Source organism: Thermobia domestica, chromosome 14 (genome assembly GCF_964235325.1).
Source record: "Thermobia domestica chromosome 14, izTheDome1.hap1.1, whole genome shotgun sequence".
Classification (NCBI taxonomy): domain Eukaryota; kingdom Metazoa; phylum Arthropoda; class Insecta; order Zygentoma; family Lepismatidae; genus Thermobia; species Thermobia domestica.
This window is the reverse complement of record NC_137467.1, coordinates 77201388-77225116: the sequence shown is the minus strand read 5'-3', so window position 1 is coordinate 77225116 and position 23729 is coordinate 77201388. Positions and strand designations below refer to the sequence as shown.

Below are 23729 nucleotides of genomic sequence, written 5' to 3'. Positions count from 1 at the left end.
GACAACGCCAGGCCGCATGCAGCTTTAGCGATTCGTCAGAAATCGTGAGACCTTGGCTGGGATGTTTTTAATACACCCACCGTATAGGTCGGACCTAGCACCATCATACTATTATTTGTTTCAATTCCTACAAAACTCCCTGAATGGTGTTAATTAAAAAAAAAAAAAACTGAAATTCGTGTGTCACTTTTTTTTTTCTTTTTAGCCAGAAACAACGGAAGTTCTATAGCGACGGGATTATAGTGTTGCCGGAAAAATGGCAGAAAGTTATCAAACAAAATCGTGCATTATGGCCTCCGAAGACTGAATAGTTTTTAGACAATATATTATTATTATTGCTGTTATTTCGGTCTGTTTTTACATTGTTTAATGCATTTCTCGTAATTTCTATAGCCTATATCCGAGTAAATACTACTGGATGATGTTTTCTTTAAAATAAAAGATACGGGTCAACGCAGTAAACTTTGTCACTCCAATTTCTTAAAATGAGACATGTTATACTGCGGCAACTAATGAAACATTTTCTTGTGAAATACGAACAAACTTGTAAGGCGTTTACGGACAAAAAAACCCTTCAAACTATCCCTTATGGATTTTTTTTCATAAGAAATGAATTATGCGGTTTGTTAGAGCTATTAATAAAATACTTATTTACGAAATATGAACAAAGTCGTCCGAAAAGGAAACTCTCTTCAAGAGTAAATTATTCCTTGTGGTCTTTTTTCGTAGGATATGATTTATTCTATATTGTAGTGTTATTAATTGAATATTTAGTTATGAAATATGAACAAAATCGCCTGATTAGCCTTTGAAAAAATCGTTCAAAACTACCTACTCCTAAGAGTAAATTACCTCGTGAATTTTTTAGACGTGAATATTGTCAAGTTGCGTATTACTGAAATACGAATAAATTCGCCTGAGTCGTTTGTGAGAAAATCGTCTGAAACCCCTTCCCCTATGGATTTATTAAGATCAAATAAGTTATGCCATACTATTCGGGAAATATTTAATTACGAAATATGAACAAAATTGCCTAAGCGGCGTCATTGTCCGGAAATATCATCCGGACCATAGGATGCACAAGGTCCCCTAAGTGACGCAACCAATACGTGTCATCACAGGACCCAATGATAGGTAAGATGCTGCAGCCCACAGCATCACTGAGCCACCGCCCTGTTTTACATAATCCGAAGATTCAAATGAGGTGAACGATGACTCCTCCAACCATAACACGTGTCATCAGTGGTACATGTTGCACGTTCGCGACAACTTTGGCGTTGCTAAAGTCTTATAGTGCCTTTATCAGTGGTTTTGTTCATGCAACTTAAACCCGTTTATCCATGGCATGTAATTTGCGGCAGACTATGATTGTCGACATAGGCTGTGGCAGATGCAGCTTAAGTTTCCTCCGTCACTTACACCACAGTCGCACGACAGTTCTGGGTGACAAACCTCTTTAATGCTTGACAGGATCTGTCACTGAGTTTTCTTTCAAGCACTGTTCCTTTTCCCCGATGTGTTTTTGTGGTGAATTTTGTGGGACGCCATCAGCTTGGACACTGTCCGTAACGCCAGCCACTTTCATCACGCTCACACTACATAACAAAGCATCAACAATTTGTCCTCCTTGGAAATCAGAGAGGATGCCCACTTTACATTACCATGGTCTGTTCAGTTCACAGCACACTGCTCCTCACGTAGTACAAAGTTTACCATACCACCAGTCCAGTACTGTGGTCGCTCCTTAACCGTTGTCAACCCAGATATTAACGTGTTTTAACTCCAAGCGTTCCCAATAATTTGATAAGAACCTGTACACATATCCCGAATTTTGAGGCCATTTATGTCGTAACCCCATGGACGAATATGGTTAAAAAATAGTTCCATTAGATTTACCTTCCTCAAATTACGAAACGAAAATGAAATCTTTCAGTGTAACGTCCTACAATTATGCCCTTTAGGCTAAGGGAGACGATGATAAAGCAAGTGAATGATGATGGAAGAATTGTTGGAATGAGAAATTGGGAGGAAACGGGAGTACCCCGAGAAAACTCACGGAAAGGAAGTTGTGTACCACAAACTTACTTGGCCGGGGATCGAACAAGGGACCGACCCAGGTAAGCGCTCTACCACTGAACCACCGTGCTCCATCCTCAATTTAATATAGAAAGTGAAATTAGAAATGTATTCAAGCGTGGGCACTTTTCTCTCAACGGCATAAGCAGTAGTTCTTTCTCGAAGATAAATCTTGCAAGAGACTAATTCATTTGTCTCATACTACTTCCACTAAGTTGGATTAGACATTAAAAATACAAACAGATAAGTCAAATATTTTTTCATTCATTAAGATGATACAGAAGTATTGATGAGAAGGTAGAATTAACAAAAAGACCTGGCTCAGTACGGAAAAAGTTACCAGTTTTGTCATTCAAGAAGTTCATGTCTCTTACAATAGTTAAAAAATATTTTCAAAATATGTTTTGATCTTCGACAAATTTCAACGATTTCAAATATAAATAAAAGATTTTTTTAAATAAATATGGTCCAAATAGGATTTAAAGAAAGCAAGAAAACAACAAAATCAACACAAAATTGAAACTTTACACCATTCAATTATTCACCAGCCACACCACACCACCTCTGGGAGAAGTCTGTTTCTTCCATAGACTAGGTTGCATAATTCTCGTGGAATGTGTGACTCCTATTGCTGCCACATTATAATACTATTTACAATTAACAAAATAATAATCAGCGCAGGAAGTGATGTAAAAAAATCTCAAAAAGTGACAAGTTCTACCACATACACATGTTGAACACTGGACACTTTCCGCCTCTGTCTTCCGTAATGACGATAACTCACATTTCCACGGTCAATCAACCACTTGTGTGTACTCCTCTTCATACACGAGATCTTTGGCTAAGTCGAACACATTTTTCATCAGTTGCAGCTTGAATTTTAGTTCTTAAAATTCAAGTTATCACTCGAGTCCCAAAATCCAATTAATACCTTGCACAAGTAATAGTATTAATGGCTGCCATGCTACAAGCCATCTAATCCAATCCAGTAGCTGGCCAAAGAGAACGTGTGGTCTCTCCCATCTACCGTAAAGTTAAGGAAAAATCATGCTCGTTTTAAAAACATCCTAAATAATTATCTTAATATAACCTAAAATATAGTGTTATAATTACATGGGCGCATGAGAGGATTATTCAAATTAACAAAAAATTGGCTACTTACCAATGAATCCTCCCTTGGAAAGCCTAAACACTTTTTAGACGGTACGGAACTCACAATTGGTTCCTTCCTCAGTGGCAAGGTGAAAGGGGTTAAAACTGATAGGAGATAAAAGGTGTAAAACAAGGAATACGTATCACTAAATAAATAAATGTAACGTAAAGAGTAGATCCCGAGATGAACGAGCAGAACGAAGTGCAAAAGGAGTGGACTGAATTAAACAAAGCGCGGTGTGTATGTTACGTCACTTGCCAGATTCAAAGTAGGCTCAAAGGTAGGTACCCAAATTCTATCAATGTTGCCAGTATTAAGGTTCAATGCAGCTTTGTATTTATAAATAAAGAGTGATTCTTTTTCTTTTTTTTTTCTGAACCTATTACCTTAACCTGTTTTATATTATGTATGTTGTTTTAAATGAAGCGCCAAACCCGACATGCCCTCTTTTTGTGACTTTTTTGATTGTCTAACATGTTCCTTAATTCTAGTGTTAATATTGTGTTTCGTTTGGCCTATGTATGAGGGGTCACATTCGAATTAAACGCGATAAATGCCTGACTTATTTAGCGGATCAACAAAATAACTTTCAAATCCGGTGGTATGTTTTTGTAGACTTTTTGCGGGGATACTTGAAGCAGATATGTTACGCTTTTCAAGAATACGTTGAATTTTTGTCGATAATTGTGGAAAATAAGGATTTCCTATCCAAGTTTTGCTCCTTTGGAAGTGCCTGTTTTGGGGGCTTGCAACGATCTACGAGTTTGATTAACCACTTTTGTAAAATACACAACTTATAACAGTTTTCTTGTTCTATTTTGTATAAAAACTGAATTTCGTCATTAAGATTTTTTTGACGATTACAAATTAATAATGCTCTGTAAAAGAAATTCTTCCAAATATTAGCCTTTGTGCAGTGGCGGATGAGCTGACTGTTGATGCATGTAAGTAGTGCTTGCATTAGGTTTTCGATATACTTTTGTTATACCAGGGCTCATAGTGGTCTGGTCTCTTACAAATAGTTGAAAAGTGACCAAAAGCACACGAAAAAGTGACCAAAATCTCATCATGCCCCTTTTTTTCCTTTGTCAATTTCTTCATCACCTCTCTGTTTGTTGTTTTATCTTTTCTTCTTTACTTCTTTTTGAGCTTCCTCCTTTCTTGGGTTTTCTGTGTTGGCGCAGAATGCTGCGCATATCATGGACCGAAAGGAAAAGGAATGAAGAAGTACTAAAGGAAGCTAATGAAGGACGACAGATCATGAAGATAATAGGAAAAAGAAGAAACAGCATGCTGGGCCATCTTATTCGACACTCCGATTGGATCACTGTGTTGATAGAGGGAAAGGCAGAAGAAAAACCAGGAAGAGGAAGACCAAGGATAGAATATCTCAATGCGAAGAAAAGGCCTTATTAAAGTATAAAACAGCTCTCCCAAGCGAGAGAAAAGCTTTAAAATTTCCATGTTGACCACCAACCTATGTTTGAGGTGAACAAGAAGTATGCTTTGTAGTTACGGTAAGTAGACTTAGCAGATGTAAGAAGCTTCTGAGTAAGTGGAACCAGTTCTGGCCTATTTCCGAATTTCTTCATCCCAGACCTTATATGTAACTTACCATTGAGAGTTCTCAAAGCCATGAAATATTTAAATTCATCACATACTCTTAAGAACATACAAGCATAACACAAGACAAACATGATGAACCACACAAACACACACCACAACGTTGAGCGGAGTGTTAACTATTTCGAGAAAAAACTAAAAGACTATCATGATAGAAGAAAGAATTGACACAGAAGGGTTCTCATCAACCCCACATTGAGACCTTAAGCATCCACCAACCATCCACTGTGCTTTAGAAAGAATAAAAGCTGAAGTGAGAATAAAGCTGACTGTTTCACATGTGGCAGCAAGTATTGAAGCTTTCAGAAGAGTAATGAGTAACAAATTTCTGTCTTTTTCCATTTATTTTTATATTTTTCTTAGAAAACTGTCAATGCAAAACATAAATCACACGAAAAAGTCACTTTACCCCCCCCCCCCCAAAAAAAGTACTATTAGTGACAAATTTGAAAAAAGTAACTTTTAGTGACCAACTTGAAAAAAAGTAACTCGCTATGAGCCCTGTTATACGGTAAATTTGTTATGTGACCGGGTAATCAGTGTTTAAAAATGGAAGATAGTTATCAGATTCATGTTCAAGGGTGAACTGCAGCCTAGGATGCTGATTGTTGAATTGTTCACATATTTGTACCAATATACTTGAAGAATGTCACATGAAGAGGGCACGTCGGGATTAGCGCTTCATTTAAAACAACATACACATAATATAAAACAGATTAAGGTAAGAGGTTTTTTTTTTTTTAAAAAAAAAAAAAGATTAAAGAACCATTCTTTATTCATAAATACAAACCTGCATTGCACCTTGATATTGGAACATCGATAAAAATTGGGTACCTATCTTTGATGTCTACTTTGAATCTGGCAATAGTGACGTAACAAACACCGCGCTTTCTTTAATTCAGTCCACTCCATTTGCACTTCGCTCTATTCTTTACGTTACATTTATTTATTTAGTGATATGTATTCCTTGTTTTACACCTTTTATCTCCTATTCGTTTTAATTCCTTTCACCGTGCCACTGAGGAAGGAACCAGCTGTGAGTTCCGTAACGTCTAAAAAGTATTTAGGCTTTCTAAGGGAGGATTCATTAGTAAGTAGCCAATTTTTGTTAATTAAAATATAATGTGTTCAAATTAAAAAAGTCCCGAGATACATTCAATTAAAAGAAAATTATAGATACATTCAATTAAAAGAAAATTCTCAATTGTGTTTAAAACGTTCTTCATCTGTTTCATTATTGTGCTGGTCTTGTGCTGTACTTTTAGCGGACGGATGTGAGAAAATGCGTAGAAGGAAAGAGAGGAACGGAGACAATGTAATTTTACCTGTACCTTGGAACCAGTTTTAAACTGATCCCACTGTATAACAGCATAAGTGAAAATATTAAGTTCCGTTTACCAGTTTTACTCACAAAGGCGCTGTGAATAAAATTATACTGAAACTTAATTGGCACGTTTGTCATACAGTTTGAAGAGCGAAAGAAAAGATTACTAAAAAATGAGTTTCAACACCAATTCGGGAGATGATATGTAAAAACGATCATACTATCGAGAGAAATGCTAAATAATGGTAATTCATTTATTTATTCATGATGCAATGAGAGAACATTTTGCTTATAATTTATGGTTATTTTTTTTAAAAAAAATAATAAATTGAACGTTGAAAGTCAACTTACAGTATTTTAATATATTTTCAGTGATATTATTAGAAAGGCAAAATATGAAATTTCATTTTTTTTCAAACCACCACTTGAAGGGCAATTGGAACATGGATTTTAATGTTTCATGATTGTCGAATCGGACTAGTGCGTTTAAAATTTTAATATTTTATATTTCGACATTTTCATATTTAGTAAAAATCTTAGTATTTCTTCGCATTTATAGTGTCATATGCCTAAACTGGTCTATAACTTAGTTAAACTCAATGAATTTTCATCACCTTCAGGATTAAGTGCAATTCCTCTACCATGTAGAAGAGGGGGCTCCTTTCTTATCAAATCAACAGCGATGGACCGAAGTCTGTCTCCCATTTATATTTGGTTGGTGTGAATGAGATATCCACTTTGACATTCTGGTGCGAAACTTATCACAGCAACATTACAGGGATATACTAAGTTCACAAACTTTACATGTCAATTACTCAGGCTGAGGCACCCAGTCAGTCAGGAGGCTGTGAATTGTAAGAGAGTCGGATGAATGCGCACTATGGAAAACACACTACTGCGAGAGATTTAAGTTTACGAATTCAACTGGGGGATTCTACACAAACCGAAAAAAAAAAAATAAATGCATTTGGGCCACGAATAGCAAATGAATGAACCATTCATCACCCATTTGTCACACTATATATCAAAATGACTCCTGTGTGCATCGATCAATACGATATTCGGATAAGTTCTTCAGAATACTGTGGAAGCGGACGCTTGGAGAACTATTCAGTTCACTGCAGATGAGTTACGCACACACCGTACCACTGTCATTTGGAGGCTGTGCAATTGGTAAGGTGAAAAAGTTGAACTCATGAGTGCCACATGAATTGGCACCGGCCTACAAGAATCATCGTCTTGAGGTGTGCAGTTTTCCGAATGTAAGGACTACCCGGGAAAGTTTCCTACATCGGATTTATCACTTTGATAAATCTGCTACAACAATCTTACAGGTCAGAATAGTGGCTGATCTTGATCAAAGTTCCGGACAGTTTCCAAAACTCCTAAATGATGATGATGTATGGTGATGGCGTTGATCTATCACGTCTTTCTTCGTCGAGGTGAAATTATTACTGTGGATCGTTACAGTACTGAACTCCACGAAATGCACTGCTATTTTCCCCTTAAGTATCCAGAAATTTTGAAAAGATATACAGTGTCCTCATTTTGCGCAACAATACATGCACAAATGTCGTACAAAGGACGTTGCACAAACTCTCCATCACTTGCATTATGAAACCTTTCCTCATCCACCGTATTCTTCAGTCGTCTCTCCAACCGACTACCATCTCCAGTATTTCGATCATTTATTGGGAGGGTAGGCATTTCCTGATGGGGCAGCGCATCGTGCGGTTGAGGATTATACACCATCTCCAGTGTTAGCAGCGGGGAGTTTTAAGGCAATATTACACCCATCCTTCGGTGCAGACGTCGCACAGTGGGAGATTTCATCGATCTAGAGGAACTTTATTCAGTGTGTGATGCACATTTGAATGGTGCAGGTTTTGACGTTCTATTCGATTGAAATATACGATTTCTTTGATAAAGAATGTTGTCTGTGTATTATTTACCAAAGAAGTAACACATGTGTGAGAAAAGTAAACACGATTATACACAATTGATGAAAGGACAACAATAGGATTGATGTGATCAGCTTATATCTAAATAATCGTTTAGTGATAATGAGTACATTACACTAGGTAGTCAGGACAATAAACAAGAGTCAACGAGTACGCAAAACTGACGGGAAAAATAAGTTCATTAGTCTTAGTCACTGGTCTGTTCGGAATAATCAGAGGAATCATTCACATAAGGCACTTTTAGCAATCGCAGTATTTCGGACATTATGTCTGAACATTTGGTTTTGGCAGGAGCACGTTTACTACCAATACATGGATCAGAGGTAATCAGCAATCTATGAATTAAATCCGTGTTGGTATTCACTCTGGATAATTTTCTTCAGAGTTCCCTATATTTCTTATTATCCTTATTTCGAGCCTCCTGTGCTTCTTCGGAAATATAGCCTATCGGTAGAATACTCACGGTAATAATATTTCTCCCGTGAAATAGGACTTTGAGTACGCAAATACAGTTCCAAAGTGCAACGAGCGTAGTCACTAAATTTGTTTGTAATTAATCGGAAAAACAAATTTGAGCATTCTCAAATAATGTAAAGTCGCTTAATTAAGTCTACATTTACCACAGTTATTTCGGACGCTTTTTCAGCATTCCGAAAAAAACTTGCGGGCTGTATGGCCATCATTGATGTTTCCTGCTTGTTGTTTCGGCATATCTACCAATAGTCCGAACTCTCTACGAAATTTTTCTTGGACACGTTTCTTTTTTTTTATTCCATTTTTATCTGATTTTCTTTGCCTCGTACATGCCATGCTTTAATATCTAGGCGGTAGGCAATGTGGAAAATGCATTCCATAAGACGTATCCAAGAATAAACCGGAGAGTCCAAAAGTCAAAAAGTTCGGATCTACAGTTTTATGAGAAAGAATACCAAGATTATTCATCTCTCTCGGTTTTGCTCCACATAAATAACACGTCTGCGTAGACGATCATGAGGATATAGAATTACACACTTTTCCATCAATCATACAGAAAATCATCTTAGGCCGAACAATAAATTCCGTCACCTACAGTTATTATGATCGGAGTGAATTTCTCGATTTGGTCTTCTACTTTCTGGACTTCGTTTTGTACAACCTCAACCGTTTCTTTTGCAAACACAAAACTTATGGGTTAACAATATCTGGTAGAGGATGGAGCGGGATTTTGCCAAATGACACAGTTACGATTGTTAGTGACACTGTACAGTTGAGTAGGAAACCAAACAAACTCTGGTCAGTTGAATGCTCATCTAAAAAAGGTTGACGATACATACTTTGTTGCTCACCATCACAGTCCCCCTTAACAACAACGTTAATGTTGCGAACATCGGACAAAGTTCGAAACACATCTTCTTGTGTTTTACTGAGTCTGATTAAGGTATCATCAAGAAGGGATTGCACTGGTATGTCAACGAATGTTTCTGTGATTTTTATTTCATCTGGATAACAATGTAGCTTGGCATCTCTAACCTTATCATAGGATGGATACATTTTATAGCCTGCTTATTTTGCCTCATCACGCACGACACTTTACTGGTTTTCCGAAAGATTCGCATCAACTAGTAACGCCAAAGCTTCATCTTCTGATAATTTCGCGGGAACTGGAAGTGCAGCGCTTCGAGATTTCTTAATTTTCGTGCCCTGTGTGGGGAAGAACAACAAAACTCCTTGACGATCGCTGCCGAGTCGCGTTTTCTTTCCCTCCATAGTTTTAATTCAGTTGCCTTCGACAGTTCCTCGTTGCTGGTTGATTCTATAAGTTCTTTAACTTTTCAACTTTGCACTTTTGAGGTACATTTTCGGTCTACCGCGTTAATTTTTAACAGAATTATCCGTTGGAGGAACAGGCGCTATGTTGAAGTCCACTTTATTTTTCAACCACGTTGCATTGTCTTCTATTAACCTCTCCTGGTACCGATTGGCTTTGTCCCGTATGTCATTAATACATTTTCTTTTTCTTGCTCGCGAACTAGTGGTCAGTTCTATTACCCCGGTTGGTTCCATTATGTAATTTATTAAACCTTCTAACCGCTTTGTTGACGCATGTTGTTCCCACACATCTAATACGGGAGCCATTTTTACACCACGTCCTCACGTTTTTGTGCAAACTTGCACAAGGTTTCTCGATTGTTTTCACTTCTAACCTCAATAAGCTTTCAGGTGAATTTAATCCGCAGGCTGAACACTACAAAACACCTACTTGAAACCTTGCTTGTAATTCACATATGACATTTTTCCCACACGTTCATACACTCTTTACCCACGCTTTCCACCAAGAACCCTAAAATACAATGTAAAGTTCACATGCTCGATCTTCCCTTCGGATATCCTCAATACTATTCCAGCACTGCACTGATCACTGTGTAAGCACAGCAGAACACAAGTCAAATGAACTGCTAGCTCAAAGCGTACCTGTGCAGGCTCTGTGAGCGCGCACTTCGTTGCTTCACTTCAGGCCATATTTGCAACCGTTGCATGCGATCATTGCGCGAATCCATGTCAATTTCATACCAACGGCATATTTAGCTACCTACATCGCAGGTATTCTTTGCTATACTGCATGGTCACAAAATTTAATGAAGTTCCCTTAGATCGATGAAATTTCCCACTGTGCGTCGGTCCAACATATGAAGGTACCGAAACCCATGGTCACAACCCTACAGAGTCAAGCTGATGAATCTGGCAGCCCCCTAGAAACATGGAAGGAGCTTCCAGCGTACCTCAAATTAGGACTGAGGTACCACCTGCAATACCAGAACCATGACTAGTGCAATTCACCCATTTGAGAATGAGACAAACCTCTCCTTCCATGTATATGTCCTTTTACTTTTGGCTTATTTTTACCAGAAAGACAATATCGGCGTAAGATTTACTTGTATCTTCCATGTATATATATATTTAAGTTTAAAATATTTACTCTACCATATCCCACAAGAGACGGAACAGTGTGACACTAAAGCAAAAATTGAAGAACAACGGTGGTAATACTTAAATATTCCTAGGGTTGTATTCCTTTGTTTACTTTTATTGTATGTTAAAGTGTAGTACAGGATAGGCCAAGATTAATCGAACTCAAACAAAGTAATGAACTGCAAGAAGATATTATGCATGTAGATTAAAAACAAATGTGTTCCTTTGTCCCTACATTTATTGTTGGCAATGTTGACTGCCAAGTTCCAGGCACAGGTTAGCCCGACGAATCACGTTCAACTTGACTTGCTGTAACTCGTCCTGTTGAATGTTGGCGATGGTGTTGTGTATGTTCTGTTTAGTGTATCAATGGCTCGAAGTACACCTTGCCCTTCAGGTTGCCACACAGATAATAATCACAACTGGACAGATCAGGAGACACTGGAGGTCACAGGTCTTTCAAACAAGTTCTGTGAGGTGTGAAAACAAGAACATATTGCTTCCAAGAAGGCATGTGTTGCCTGCACTGTCTTACTGGAAATACGAGAAACGTCGTTCGTCTGGCGTCACTTGATAAACGAAGGGCTCGAAGATGTTGGCAATATAACACGCTGAGTTTACTGCATCTTAGAAGAAAATGGGTCCAATGATTCTTGTCCCCGACACAGCACACTACATTCCAATCTTTACATCATGCACGAATACTTGTCATGGGTTTTTCGAGAGATCAATATCGTTTATTTTGCGAATTAACAGCCACTGAAGTGGAACATGCCTCGTCCGTCATGAAGTTGCGGTTCGGATCGTAAAAAAAACAAAGAAACAAACAAACAAAAAAAAATACATCGACTTCCTGTAGTAGCCAAGCGCAGTACTGTGTTTTGCATGGTCCTGTAAAGCCATGATCTTGTATGGCTTTAGGTTAAGGTCCTTTCAGAAAGCGCTGGCATATTGCTCGCGGCATTCCTATCTGATGCGATACACGCCTCGGCCGTTTTCCAACGCGGATATTCTGCTCCTTATCAAGCACGAATTCTCTTCACACAAACTTTATGAGTTCGTGTTTGGATGACTTAGGGATGGATCACTGTTGAACTCGGCATTGATATTTTTCTTGTACTGCTTTCAGTTACCTACCCTGTGATTAATATTCCTGTATATTCCTTTATGATGAATATCCTGACCGCCTTCGTCACTGGCAGTTCGTGTCTACACTGGTGGTTGGCTTTACCTCAACTATTTTCATTCACAACTCCAAGTAGTTTTCTACCTCTCAACGTTCAAGGTCAAAATAACTCGTTCACAATTCGCTATGTGGAATACGAAACATTATTGCGTAATGCTAAGCGAATACACGAGCAATTTTTGGTTTCTTAATTCCTACGTCTCGTTGGGTTTATCTCGAGCTGATTTTGAATTTAACGCCCCTTTCAGCAGCGAGGCTATATGAGACAAGGCTACTAATTAACGTGGAATCTGAACCATATGAGCTCCCGCCGGAAATCGAACCCGGTTTTGGATTTATCTTGGCCCACTCTGTAGATATTAACGCCAATTGTTAATAGTCACCTTTTTGTACCGAAATAATGGTGTAAACCTAGGTCTGATATGTTTTAAAAAGTTAATGGATACATAACAAATGTAAGGTGACATATACAAATACACAGTTTATCTTTTAGAAAGTATAATTAGAATTTCGTATTTTTCATATTTTGGACTTAAGATTTTCATATCTTTTTTTTTTTTTTTTTCATGCGTTGTATCTCTAATTATTATGCTACCATAATTTTCTATTTATTCCAACTTAATTTTTGGATTTTAATATATTAGACTGAATTATAAAAACAATTATAGAAAATTGTACCGGGAACATATCTGACATATCAGAACGAACAGATTGCAAACGCGAGCAAATTGCTGCGGTCCATATTATAAATCCTTTCGTAACCAAGACAGAGGATATGTGTGATGTAACGCGAGGCACAGTACCCAAGATAATACCCGCATACAGTATTGCCTCCATAAAACACAGCATGGAAGGAAATGATGTTCCATGATAAAGACACACGAAAATTGCGTAGGATTGTGACGAAACGTAAGACTACAATTGCAGAAGTGACTGCTTATAGATGAACTGCCAATTTCAAAGCCACTATCAGTGACGGAAATGCCATTAACGAGGATATACTGCTGTCAGTTATAAAACTTAGACTATGAAAAAATGGATGATCACTTGGGTCAGATGAGGCACCCTTCACACTGTTTCCGATTTTTGGCTGATTTTACATGTGGAAACAGCTATCTCAAGCATATGATCCGGACTGATACCAAGAGTGAAACATGGCAGAGGTTCAGTCACGGTTTGAACAGATATAACGTGGTATTCTGTCGAACTCATCACTATCTTGCAAATCAATTCAGTGCCAAAGACTAAGTGACCTATTTCAGCGATCAAATCCATCCAATGGTGCTGCTGTTTACAAATACGACAAAGCCCTTGGGCCACAATGATCACTGATTTTTAAGCACAAAGATGACGTATTGGATCTGTCCTGGCTTCTACTATTGACCGATCTTAATAGTATGAACCTTGTAACCAGTGTTATAGATATATGTGCGAGAGTGCCATCCACCTTCATCTTATTAATGGAGCTTGCCAATGCTTTGCTCTATCCCTTCCGAGAAGACAAAACCAAATATTGTCTTACGCCTTATTAGTACTCTTCCTTTCCCTCCTTCTTTCTTCAGGGGTTCTTATATTTTTATCCATCCTTGCGTAGCTAGAAAAAATAAATCTACCGTATAACCAAGTTTCAAATTTAAAAAATCAGAGTGAATCTTATATTCGCGACCTTGCCAAAACTGACATTTCTTCATATCGTATGCTGTTAAAAATGCGCTGGTTTCTCATTTTGAAATAACGATGATCCAACAATAGCATTGCACAAAGTAGATATTGTAATGTTATTCAACAAACATTCCTGTCGAAATTAATTTCCTGTAGTTATCAAAAAGTTACCTTTAAAGTAGATACACCACACAATTGTAATCTTAATTATTCAATAATGATACTTAATTATTCAATACGGTATTTTGCATGTACTGTATTTACGATAAAATAAAATCTGTACGTATCAAATTATATTTCCCTGAATCTCTTGGTAAATGATTACCGATTTTCCTCTTCTCGGTTTATATTCGGGTATCATCTGTTTCCTTTTCCGCTCCTTCAAATTTTAGGCATATTTTTGGCCCAATACAGTATATCGGTTTAAATAACAATGTTTGCAGAAAGATTTTGGGACACAACATGCGTCAGTAAACTCATGTCTCAGCCTCCCACTCAGGGAAAGGAAGATAAGAGAGTGTAGATTGTAGTAACGTTGCCACTACTACTAAGCTAATTCAAACACACCAGAATTTCGTGAGATTTCTTGAAATTCAACAATCCAAATGAGTTACAATTACCAAATTTTGTGTGTTTTGTAGAAAAATCCCTTCTTCCCTATGAATGTAGGAGAAACACAATTTAAATACAAACATAGAACAGGTATACATAATTTCGTAAACGAGAAAAGTAAATATAACCCTTCAAACACTAGTCTCTAACCTTACAGATTGGTTTGAGAAGAGTCAGTATTGGTGTATTAACCCACGTAAGGGTAACTATGAACATGATTATACCTTAAATCATTGGTTTCCAATCTTTTTTGTTTGACGTCACACTTCAGTGAACGCCAATTGTTTCAGGTGATTACAGCAGCATAAATCTAAGTTTCAATAAAGTAGTTCTCTATGTAGTACTGAGCACTATTGCTACCGTTGGAAGCGCAAACTGGTATAGTCTGTCTCGAAATTGATTTCAGCTAATTAGACGCTTCAGTTAATTAGCTTCACGACTTTTAAATTCTAAAATTCCGCGACATACTCTATGGGATGGCGTGACATATCAGTGTAATGCAACACAATGATTGGGAACCAATGTCAATCATAAACATTCCCTGACTACAGGCATCTGAAAAGCATACCAAACTAAACCATAATGTTTGAACACTACGAAGCAATACTTTTTAAATAAAATATTAAAAGGATACGGATTGCAGAACATTTTCTTCAAATCCACTTTCTCCTTGCAGTAAGGACACGTCTGTTTCTTACCTACGATACACCAACCTCTAATGCAGAATTCGTGAAATCTGGTATATGGCTAAGGAACAATATAAGGAACATAAATATTAAAACAGCTATTGGCTATGCACACTGTAGGTATCTTAAACGATCCTCTAATTTAGGTTTAAAAAGTTAACAACAGATATCAACATTTCACTGACTGAAATGTCATTATTATTAAATGTGAGAAAAAGAGAAATGTAAATGAAAGAAATATACACATTATTAACCAGAACATAATGAAAATATTAATCCACAATTACTCAAAGAATCGATGGAATGCACATAAACTAGTCAAAAAGATATTATGTATTTTACTTCAAGCATCCATTTCCACACACCGTTTCGATGTTAGGCTATCAACCTCAGTGCAAGGATTGGTAAACTAAGCTGCTCGACGGAACTACACTGTGAAGAATTGGACTGATAAATTGATTCTGATAAATCTATTTACAAGAAAACAAAAAAAGTGTTTATGTGTGTGTGTTGGTTTGTATGCTCTCTTTTCTTCAAATTCTGTGCTAGAATTCAAAATGTATCGATACATTACTCACCTGAGTACACAACGTACTGTGTAGAGCAGTATGGGTTAGAATCTTTGCACTGACGATGATGATAGCCATCCGAAATTTTTTTCTTCGTTAATATCGAAACGCTGTTTATTTGTTTGTTAAAATATACCTTCCCTTTTAAGCACCGAGGCTATATAAAACGTGGACCTACAGTTTAAGGTGGAATTTGGATCACCGAATGCATTCAAAATTTCAATCCTCTTCCACTGGGAATCAAACCCGGGATTATGAAAAAGGGCCGGCCCTACTCACTAGAGCTGCGGTATTACCTTTATGTGTATATATATACAAAGGGTGGTAGATAACTCCACCGACAAACTTTGGGAGGTGATTCCTCATATGAAATGAAAGAAAAAAAGTCTGATAAACATAGGTCGAGAAACGTCTCCTTTCAGAGTTATGAGCCGCCGAAAATTCGAAAAATAATGTTTCGAAACGCCCTGCCTTAGAAACTATAGGACCTATCCCAAGCGGTTTAAGGAATTACACAGGAACTAAGGCCTGTGACAAACATCTTGGCACTTCAGCTAAACGAATAAAACGCAAGCTCTGGCGTGACGTTGCCAAGTGGTAAAGGAGTGTGGCTATGAGTAAGCAGACATACTACAGCGCGATCAGGTGACAAAGGATAGACGTGGATGTGTGCAAAATAAACGTGGCAATACCGCTGCCGTGTCGTGACAAAACGCTGTAACTTTGGCGGAGCAGTTTTGCGAAAAAGAACCGTAAAGTTTTCATCCGAAAATGTGATCTCTATCGTGTAGAACCAGTGTAACTAGGCAATGATCAACCAATCAATTTTCGCCAAATTTAATCTCACAGCATGCATTTATGTAGCATTACATGTAAAAACGTGTTTCCAAAGTCAAGATACACTGGTTCTACACGATACAGATCACATTTTCGGATGAAAACTTTACGGCTCTTTTTCGCAAAACTGCTCCGCCAAAGTTACAGCGTTTTGTCACGACACGGCAGACCGATGGCCTCTCATTTGCCAGCAGCATTTAAAGGGAATTTGGAGCGCCGCCTTCAAATGCCAAGATGTTTGTCACGCCGTTTAGTATGCGATGTATCTAAATATCCATGTTTTAACATCCTCCGTTATCAGCGAAACGAACGAGCCATTAGTACTTAAAGGAGTATCCCTATACCTCAACTTCCTTTTTACAGTACGTTTCGCCGATAACGAACCACGGTAGAACATGGATCTTTAGATAGAGCGCATACTAGTTCCTTTGTAATTCCTTAAACTGCTTGGGATCGGTCCTGTAGTTTCTAAGGCAGAGCGTTTCGAAACGTGAATTTTCGGCGGCTCATAACTCTGGAAGGAGACGTTTTTCGTCTTATGTTTATTACAATTTTTTTTCTTTCATTTCATATAAGGATTCACCTTCCAAAGTTTGTCGGTGGAGTTACCTACCACCCTATATATGAGGCGTATAGTTTCTAAATCCGCCATCTCCAATTTTCAAAAAAAATGAGATAACTAGATTTACCGGTATTTCTTTCCATGCTCTACATGATGGTGAAAAGAGTTGTTTGAAATGTCGCCACCTCCACCCTCAATTACTGCTTTAAAGTTCAGGGTATTCTTCAAAAGCCGCCATCTCCACTCAGCAGTGTGTTTGTAAACCCCATCATCTCGATTCTATTCTATTCTATGCTATGAATTGAAGATTGACGTTAATGAAAAAAAGTTGCAAGATGTTGTTCAACTCCTAACGAAACACTTCGGGAAGAATTGACGTGCTAATTCAAACTTAGCCATTTATGTTGATGCTGAAAAGAGACTGACTGCGTCAACAGAAGAAAGTGTAGATGAGGATTAGGCTGAATGCCAGTGTTTCGAACATGATTCTGATGAGAACTATATCTGAAAACAGTGTAAAGATCACTTTCAATCCTTTTCTTGTTGGTAAAGGTGGCATTTATTCCGAAGTTCCCATCCTGTTATGTCAGGCTATGTTAGGTTAGGTTAGGTCCCAGTGGGTTAGATTAGGTTAGTGAGGTGAGGTTAAGTTAGCTTATGTTATGTTAGGAGACGATATTTCTAAACGGGCTGGGAACTTCGGAACTTGACCCGTAAATGTAGCTAACGTACTATGATTAGAGCTTCATTTTTTTCCTTGATTGTGCACATTATAATGTCACCCAATAAGTTAATATCGTTGTTTAGATTCAGTTTATCTTCATCTACTGTTCTGCTCTGCAATAGTTATCAGAAATTATAATAGTAATGACTTGGAAGCAAATAAACCCGAAAAAACTTAAGTACTTTTGTTTCAAAGTCCTCCATCTCCAAAAATTGTTTTCAAAATCCGCCATCTCCAAACTGCTTTCTGCAATAACCGAGAAATGGGATGAGAGTGATTTTTGTCATTTGGTAGTTATAATGAATGTCCAGAAAGCAGTAAAGTATTTATAAAAAGAAAATTTTATCTCACATAATCTCTGAGTTATCAGTTTTTCCTGTTTTTCTCGAAACCGTTTATGAAGGAGATGGCGGATTTAGAAACTATACGCCTCATATATAATGTTTAAGATAACTTTTATCTTTTTAACTAGTATCACGCAATACTTCTATGTCCATTCACTAAACAATTCATCACATACGAACTAAAAGAAGAGAAAATTTAAGAACAAAACTCTAACTGAAGCGTCCATTGGAGCTGGGCATCATATTGGAGTGCAGTAATGTGTCACTGCTGCCAAGTTGGTTAGCAATAGAAAGTGCATCGAAAAGGATTTTACAACTCATAATAATTTATTTATTTAGATTACAGCCATGGTTTCCGTGTCATTTTGTAGCAAAATACATTAAGTTTTTTATCTTATACCTAAAGGGGTTTAATGTGGCTTTCATTGGTAATGCGGTACACATCCCATCTGAAGTCTCACTTGCTCCACAACGTCTTCAGACGTACGGAGACGACCTGAAGATTTGATGTCTTACCGAACATCCAGTTTCAATAAAACACTTGTGCCATTGATAAATAGTAGGCCTACTGGGAGGATCTTAACCATACTTTGTACGAAAACTACGTTATACAGTTGTCGCAGACTTGGATTCTTTAAACCAAAACACACAGCTAGCACGCTTGGGACCAGTAAAAGCAGCCGTTTTTGCTCCAACTATCGCTAGAACTTGCGGTGGCTTGTTTCTGACGTAGTGTACTATGTGAGTCAAAATTTGATATATTTTGCTACAAAATAACACCAAAACCACTGTCTAAAGATCATGAATCAATCAATATGAGTTTTCAAATTTGTAAAGTTCTTTTTGATATACCTTGTATTTGAGAGAAAATGAATAACAAATTGAGAGAGGAAATTTGTATATGAATAATAACAACACACAACAGTAGAATATATTAATTGAAAAATAAGGATAAAAAAGCATCTGGTCGTATTACCGGTAACAGATATATTAAGTGGCAAGATATTTCCACTGGAAGTCAATCCGCTTCTTGCAACGATTCTGACACAAATTTATCACTTGAAAAACATTATATGTCTTTGTCCTGAAATTAGCTGATCATACACGGTTGCGCAGCCCTAACTTTGGAACATTACAATTTCTGAACCGTAAGTGCGAATGAAATGAAATTCCCATCTAGAGATGGTTTGTCTTTGTAGATATTTTTGAGGTATAAACTATGGGGTAGGGAGTGTTTAACGTTTATCTTCACGAGTGCCAGAAACAGACAAGTGACTTTTTTTTTTTTTTTTTTTGCACAAAACGTAAAATATCAGGAATTAAAGGCAGTTGGGGGTCTTTTAGTGGACAAATGGGAATGTAATGGGTAGGCTGGGTAGGAATGTATCATCAGTGGTGCTATTCTATTTCTTTAACAATCAATTTTCTCTCTCTCTCTCTCTCTCTCTCTCTCTCTCTCTCTCTCTCTCTCTCTCTCTATATATATATATATATATATATATATATATATATATATACACGAGGCGTATTCCAAAAGTAAGGGCCGTCCACGTATAATGAAATGGGGATAGGCTGGAACAATTTCAAGCATGCCAACGCCAATGACAAGACTATTGACGAAGCCACTCAGTGGTTGTCTTGAGTCAGTAGGAGTTTGGCAGTCGTGGAAGACAGATCGCAATGGCCGCGAGAATTGTTCCTCCCGCTAGTTGTGAAGTGCGCGGTGTGATACGATTTTTGTTTGCAAAAGGAACTTCATCTGCTGATATCCATCGGGAATTGTGCTTAGTGTATGAACCTACAGTAATAAGTGCAAGAAAAGTTCGGAAATGGTGTCGCGAGTTTCAAAATGGTGGCACCAACGTGCACGATGAAGACCGGAGTGGCAGCCTAGTGTTCAGACGGATGACCTCGTAGAGCAAGGGAATCGTAAACTGCGAAGTGATCGGCAATTGACGATCAGTGCTCTGGCTCAGGGTGCGAATTGGCGGGGGGGATGCCAGGGACTTCCCCCCCTGACAAAAATCTTTCCCACCCTGGAGAAGAAAAAAATTATCGCTGACAGGGATAATGTTTTCCCCCTCTGGAGTATTTTTAAATTGACATAAAGATAAGATAGAAAAAGGGAACAATTCTTACTTTGCATAGCTAACCTAAATATTACTTGAGTGAAAATTTATGAAAGATCTCACATCTAAACTGTTTTGTACCTGTTAGTATATATATATATATATATATATATATATATATATATATATATATATATATATGTGTGTGTGTGTGTGTGTGTGTGTGTATATGTGTGTGTGTGTGTGTGTGTGTGTGTGTGGGAGGACTGGGTGCGCATATGACTGAAATTCATCCCCCCCTGGGAAAATTTTTCAATTCGCACACTGCTCTGGCTCATGACTTTTCCCATATTGCACGAACCACCATTTACTGGATTTTCACAGACACGCTTGGATATCACAAGTTGAGTGCACGGTGGATGCCAAAAATGCTAATGGACCAGCACAAAGAGCAACGAATGTGCAGTGCCCGACAGTTTTTAGATTGTTATCGACAACAGGGAGATCGCTATCGACGACAGATTTGTTTTCCCACACTGTGACGGGCGACGAGACGTGGATCTCATATACCAACGCCGAATCTAAACAACAGTCAATGCAGTGGCGCCATTCAGGTTCCCCCAAACCAAAAAGGTTTAAGCAATCGCCGCACTCGAGTCGCACACTGATGGCTACCATTTTTTGGGAAGACAAGGGCGTCCTGCTGGTTGATTTCTTGGAACGTGGAACAACAGTTACACTGACGTGTACTGCGATACGCTCACCAAAGTGCGACGTGCGATTCAAAATCGACGCCGCGAGAAACTGTTGTCCAGAATCATCCCCGTTCACGACAATGCGCGTCCTCATACCGCTGCCATCGTCGAGAAAAAGATTCAAGATTTTCGTTAGGACCTGTTTGATCACCTTCCATACAGTCCCGACCTTGCCCCAACGATTACTTCCTCTTCTTGCATTTGAAACGGTGGATTGGTGGACAACGGTTTGAAAACGACGAGAATCTCAAGACTGCCGTTGCCAACTGGTTCCAATCCCAAGCGACAAACTTCTATTCAGAGGGTTTACGGAAGATGATGCAGCGTTACGAAAAGTGTTTGGAACGACATGGTGATTATGTGGAAAAGTGAAGTAGCTTCGCTCGTAGGCACCTATTTCTGGCAATAAATACCGTTCCGCACGAGCATGTTTTTTTAAATCATCAAACGGACTTTTGGAATACACCTCGTGTACATCTATCTATCTATCGTTCGAGATATCGATGAAAAGACCAATATTTCCTACACATTGCTTCGAAGATACACGTGTACATATCTCCGGAACTGATGAAGATATCGGAATCATACTAAAACAAATAGGTAGCACACGTAATAAGCATTATATACGTATCACATTCATTACACTCATAAGTCCCAATATTCCGTACGAAATTCCGGAATTTGTATTCAAATTTCTGTCTGCCCAATGAACTGAAATAATTCAAAGTTGCTTGCTTTCACAACAATGCAAGCGAGCGGGAAAATACAGAGGTGTTTTCACAAATTTGTTTGGCTTCTTTCTTTGACTCTTGGCTAGGTCTTGCGTGTGTGTGTGTTCTGCGAACTCGAAATATTTTTAACAACGGTGCTCGCGAACCGGCTGAATAGCAGCACTGTGTATCATTCTGAAAAAACATCGACACCAAGTTTAAACATCCCACGGTCGTGATAATGGCGTGTCATAAAATGTCACCTGTTTTCCGTCATAAAAGGTTGACACTACTTTTCTACGAGGGGTGATCAGAAAGTAAAATTACAAAGCCTGTAGTGAAACATGTATATATTATTTCATACAGCCAACAGATAGTACATACATTACGTTATTTTTCGACAGTCTCCGTATCGGTTGAGGCACTTATCGAATCGTGGGATGAGTTTGAAGATTCCTCCTGATAAAAATCCTGTTCTGGCGCGTCCAGCAACGTTGTCACGAAGTGTTTTACCTACGTGTCTGAAGCGAAACGACGGCCTCCTAGGTGCTCCTTCAAGTGCGGGAACAGGTGAAGTCGCTTGGAGCGAGATCCGGACTGTAGAGAAGGTGGTAGATGATGACCAGGCGAAACTGCTTCAACAGCATGGTGATCTTCTGGCCTGTATGCGGGCACTCGTTGTCGTGAAGCGACATGCTAAAGAGACATTACAGTCTCTTCGTAAACCTCCACCAGCTACCGGTGAAGTTCAGTCGCGGTTCTATCTTTCGCCCACAGAAATCGAGTAATCGAGGAAACTTCTTCGCGAGATCAGTTTTCCAAACTAGTCGCTATTTATATTTACCTACAACTAGCGCCGTAGGTTGCGGGTGGCTGAAACTCTGTACAGTTGTCAACTCCAAGCCTTAAAATTTCCGCACACTTCACATTTCCCTATAACAGACGAAACTCCAGAAATATCGGCCTTGTAATCTTAGTTCCTGATCCTCCCTTGTATTTAGAACCAAAGAAATAAAAAAATGTTTGCCACTTACAAGTTAAATATAGCATTACAAATATAAATTTGAAGTTTTATAATATATAGCGTGGCCCATCAAGTAGCTTGGCATTGGCAGGTGTTGAGTTCTCAATTGACTAGAGAAACAATATTTGACTAACGTCAAAAAATACGATACTGTGTAGCTCATGAATAACCCTTTTAAATTTTTTGGCCTGTATACAAGCCATGGCGTCGACCTTCGGAATTTGCTTTATAAATCTTTTGTAAAGCTTTTCACACCTTGTTTTTTCCTTTTTGCATTTATTCAAGTATGGAAGCATCAAAGAACATGTTTTATGGGCATTTTGCAGTCACGTGTGCGATGCCTGGGGACAGTGACGTCACAAACAACGAAGGCGGCTTTTAAAAAAGGGTAAATTTTAGAGCTTTTTTTAAAAAAAATCGTGACGCATCCCTATTAATCTTAGAAACATAGTTTGTACCTCGTTGGTTTCGTTATAAAGAAGAGAGCCCAAATCTAAAACTCAAATTTATTTATTTATTTTTTTTTTACAAAAATTTCCCTTTTGGGGAATTTTCTCCCCTTAGGTGCACGATAGGGATATGCAAGTTATACCGTTCGAAAGGCCGATTCATACCGAACAAGACGAGGTACGATTCATGTTCCTTCAATGAGTAGTCTTTATGCTGAAGCGGATTGGATAGAAATTGACTGAAAATGTATTACCGAGGGAAAATTGGTAAATCGACTATAGCATCAAGACTATTTTTCCCCGTACATTCTTCATTCCTCATTATTTTCACAATGAAGCAAAGTTTTTTTTTGGTACCATTCGCATGTGCGTGTCATATACCTGAGCGGAGAAATTCGCGATAAAAGAGGATTTTTTCAAAAAAATCCCTTTCCCACTTTGAGCGGGAATTTCT

At 38.2% G+C, this 23729-nt stretch overlaps 1 protein-coding gene across 1 annotated transcript in view; it reads right to left on the bottom strand.

Moving 5' to 3' along the window:
* Positions 1–2320: 2320 nt before the first annotated feature.
* The window catches only part of LOC145670227 (E3 ubiquitin ligase Rnf121), a 43209-nt gene continuing 21800 nt past the window's right edge, over positions 2321–23729 (bottom strand). Inside the window, exons 7-8 of the mRNA XM_081738612.1 lie at positions 15181–15282; positions 2321–3099 (exon numbers count right to left, since the gene is read on the bottom strand). Coding sequence (XP_081594738.1) covers positions 2979–3099; positions 15181–15282 — 223 coding nt within the window. The 3' untranslated portion in view covers positions 2321–2978. The remainder of the gene's footprint in view (positions 3100–15180; positions 15283–23729) is intronic.